We start from the raw sequence: 3,172 nt of genomic DNA on the forward strand, positions 1-3,172 counted from the left end.
AGTTATATTATCGACAGAGAGTATACGTCAGTGCCGGACTGTGCTTCACGTATTGCTGAGCAAGTCACCTACCTTCTTTGATACGACATGTGTGTTTCAGTATGGATTCAGAACATCTCCTACAAGAACACGAGAGCAGAACCCCCATTTAACTAGACCTTCCATTTTGCTTCCCAGTATCGAAATAAAGAGGAGATTTTGATGTTATTGTAGAAATTAAATTTTACCACGTAAGTAAGTATACGAAAGTAAAGACTAGCAGAAAATGGTCATATCATCGTCCCACGACGCAGGCGTCACACTTATTTTTGCAGGAAGTGCGCGGCAGTAAATTCTGTTGAAGATACTTCATACGGCCCATTCCCGATTTGTCGTGAGACTTCATGGCCGCATTGTTTTCCCCCGCAGATGTCTTGTAGGAAGAAAGCCAGTCGTGGCCGCGAGAACGACCCTATCCGTTAGGAAAAAATCCGTCCCCGGCGCTGCGAAATCAGAACCCGCGACCCTGGCGCTAAAGCAGACAGCCGCTGCCAACCAAGAACTAACACGGCAACACATCATGTAAAACGAAAAAAAAAAAAAAAAAAAAAAAAAAAGAAAAAAAAGGTCACAGTACACGGTACATACATATGCGTCGGATTATTGCTTTTTGTTAGCCATCAGGTTCCCCTGCACTGACACCGCCATACTGCTGAGTATCATAGGTAGCTGCTCTTTTCTCCAGATCCATACAACAATGTATGCGAACTACCCGATGACAGATAAAAACAGTATACCAGATTCAAGTAAATAATACGATCTATAGCCCAGAGATAAACAGTAAACGAAGTGCAAGAGAACGATCCAGGAGATGGTGAACACATAGGTACTCTGGCGACATGTAAACAGCAGACTGAGAAGACATGGAAGAGCGGGGAGGAAAAGTGCAAAGATTGGTGCAAGGAGGAGTTGGCAAATTGGTCAAAAAAATAATTCAAGAAGGCGATCCTACGTAAAGAGTGTGAAAAATCGCAAAACTGCAGGGCCCAAACTCCGAAAAAATACAGGTAAAGAGGGCGAACAAGCTCAATCTGATTGCCGTTCTAAACTGAAGAGCGAAGCTGTCAAAAAGAGTGTGACGTCAATTCAGCATCAAAATCGCAGCGAAACGCCAGGCATGCGCACACAAACAAGCGGGTGGGGGGATAATCAGTATGAGTACGCGCAGGAGGCGGAAGCCGTGACGGTGACGCAGAGTTCATAATTACCGGCCGGAGGTGCGTTGTAATCGATATCTCGGGACCTGGAAGTCTAGAGAGAAAAAGAAAAAATTTCCGTCTTGGCGCTCATTTTCTGCTCTATGATTTCAAACATCACACAAGTACACGCGCGCACTGATCTATCTAAGGGGACCTGCTGGGTATAAAAATTTATCAGGACATTAGGACCACAGTAGGGCTGTCTGGAAAACGACAAGAAACCGGCCGACCTATTAAGGAATGGGAAAAGGCGCAGTAACTCAAGGAAGAAGAAAGCGATACAGTTCATCAATCTTCATTTATTTTTTTCAGTTTTGAGTTTAAGGGCCTTGAAGATAGCAGAGGCGCGGGCACTGAAAATATCACCGCTGCGCCCAGCTTAAGAGGGTCCAGCCTGCGCTTACTGCGAGGACCGTTGCAAAGTCATGAGACACAAAAAATGAAGACGCTCGAACGGGAAAGAACTATAACGAATGTGATGATGACTCCTTCGTGAATACCATGGAGAGAAAAAGGTGAGACAATAGCCGTTGTACGTTCAAAGTTTCCAAGCGGTTCCGAAATTTTTCAGCGCGATTCCTCGCCTTCTTGACGTTCACCAAGGACTGCATCGCGTGACAATTTCAAATTCCGAGACAGGGGTACAATCAGCATTTCTATCTTCTTTTCGCCAACTGCATGAGTTGCCCTCCCCGGCAGATCTGCCATCTCCTGCTCAGACTTCAGCTGCTCCTCGTCAATTGCTCCTGGGGAGTCGGCAAAGTATGAAATATGGACTTTGGTAGTATCCATACAAGCCATTTTTTAAAACCAGGAGTTTTGATAAAGGAAACTGCTACGCCGTCTTGACGTCCCGAAACTCGAAGAAGAGAAGGAAGACAGGATAGGCAAGACAAGCCGGCCCCGTTCCGAGCAACGAACATCATTCGTTGACTGAAATAAAGTCCCGGCCGGGCGGGGAATGCCGAACCCGCACCTGTGCGCTTACAAGGCAGACCCGCCGCTACCAAGCGCAAGCTAACCACGGCCGCCTTTAAATGGGGGGTTTCACACAGCTCACGCGCCCGGGTCAATCAAATGGCGGAGTGACGTCGCGGTCAACATGTTATGCGACACGACTCTTCTCTCCAACACACGAAATTAAGAAAAAACAAAAAAAAAAAAAAAAAAAAAAAATAGAAAACCACACACACCCTGGCTGGTATGGATAGGCCATTTCGGAGTTTATTTACATTATATATCACGTTTCTTTGCGGGGGTTAGGGTATCTCTAGCCTAAAAAACAGCATCTTAGTAACCTGTAGGCGAAAGAACCACCAATACACCAAGAACTACCAACCACCTCAAAATGGCTTAATCCATGATACAGAAACCCGGCTTCAAAAATAAACTATGGCTCTTGAGGGAAAGGCGAAACACCTACGAGGTTACGCTCCACCCCAATTCTCGTACCACCACACTTAGAGAACTCATCTATCAATAATAATAATAATAGTGCTTATTTATACTGCTCGCATAGGACTGAAAAGTCCCTTTACTCCAGCAGTAGGCTACTACTATTATTGTGGTCAAATTCTCAATTTATATTGAGGATAAAATTCCATACCTCGGCTGGGATTGAACCCACGCCCTCCTGTTTACCAGGCGAGCGCCTTGACCACTACACCACCGAGGCAGGTATTATGTGGTCAAATTCTCAAATAAATGAGGATAAAATTCCCTGCCTCGGCTGGGATCGAACCCACGCCCTCCTGTTTACCAGGCGAGCGTCTTGACCACTACGCCACCGAGGCAGACTTTGTTGATAATAAAATAAATACCTTACCTTTTCTTTCAACAGCTTGTTCTTCTCTTTGCTAATTTCAACCAGGTTGTTTCTAACCTCTTCTATTTGCTTGAGTAGTTCTTCCTTGCTATCACTCATATCTTTACCA

General features: G+C 45.3%; 1 protein-coding gene across 1 annotated transcript in view; it reads right to left on the reverse strand.

Annotated features, from left to right (window-relative positions):
* The window catches only part of LOC103520255 (myosin-2 heavy chain-like), a 14,951-nt gene extending 11,785 nt beyond the window's left edge, over window positions 1-3,166 (reverse strand). The window contains exon 1 of the mRNA XM_026831451.1: window positions 3,064-3,166. Coding sequence (XP_026687252.1) covers window positions 3,064-3,162 — 99 coding nt within the window. The 5' untranslated portion in view covers window positions 3,163-3,166. The remainder of the gene's footprint in view (window positions 1-3,063) is intronic.
* Window positions 3,167-3,172: the final 6 nt, after the last annotated feature.

Source organism: Diaphorina citri, unplaced genomic scaffold (genome assembly GCF_000475195.1).
Source record: "Diaphorina citri unplaced genomic scaffold, Diaci psyllid genome assembly version 1.1 scaffold3368, whole genome shotgun sequence".
Lineage (NCBI taxonomy): Eukaryota > Metazoa > Arthropoda > Insecta > Hemiptera > Psyllidae > Diaphorina > Diaphorina citri.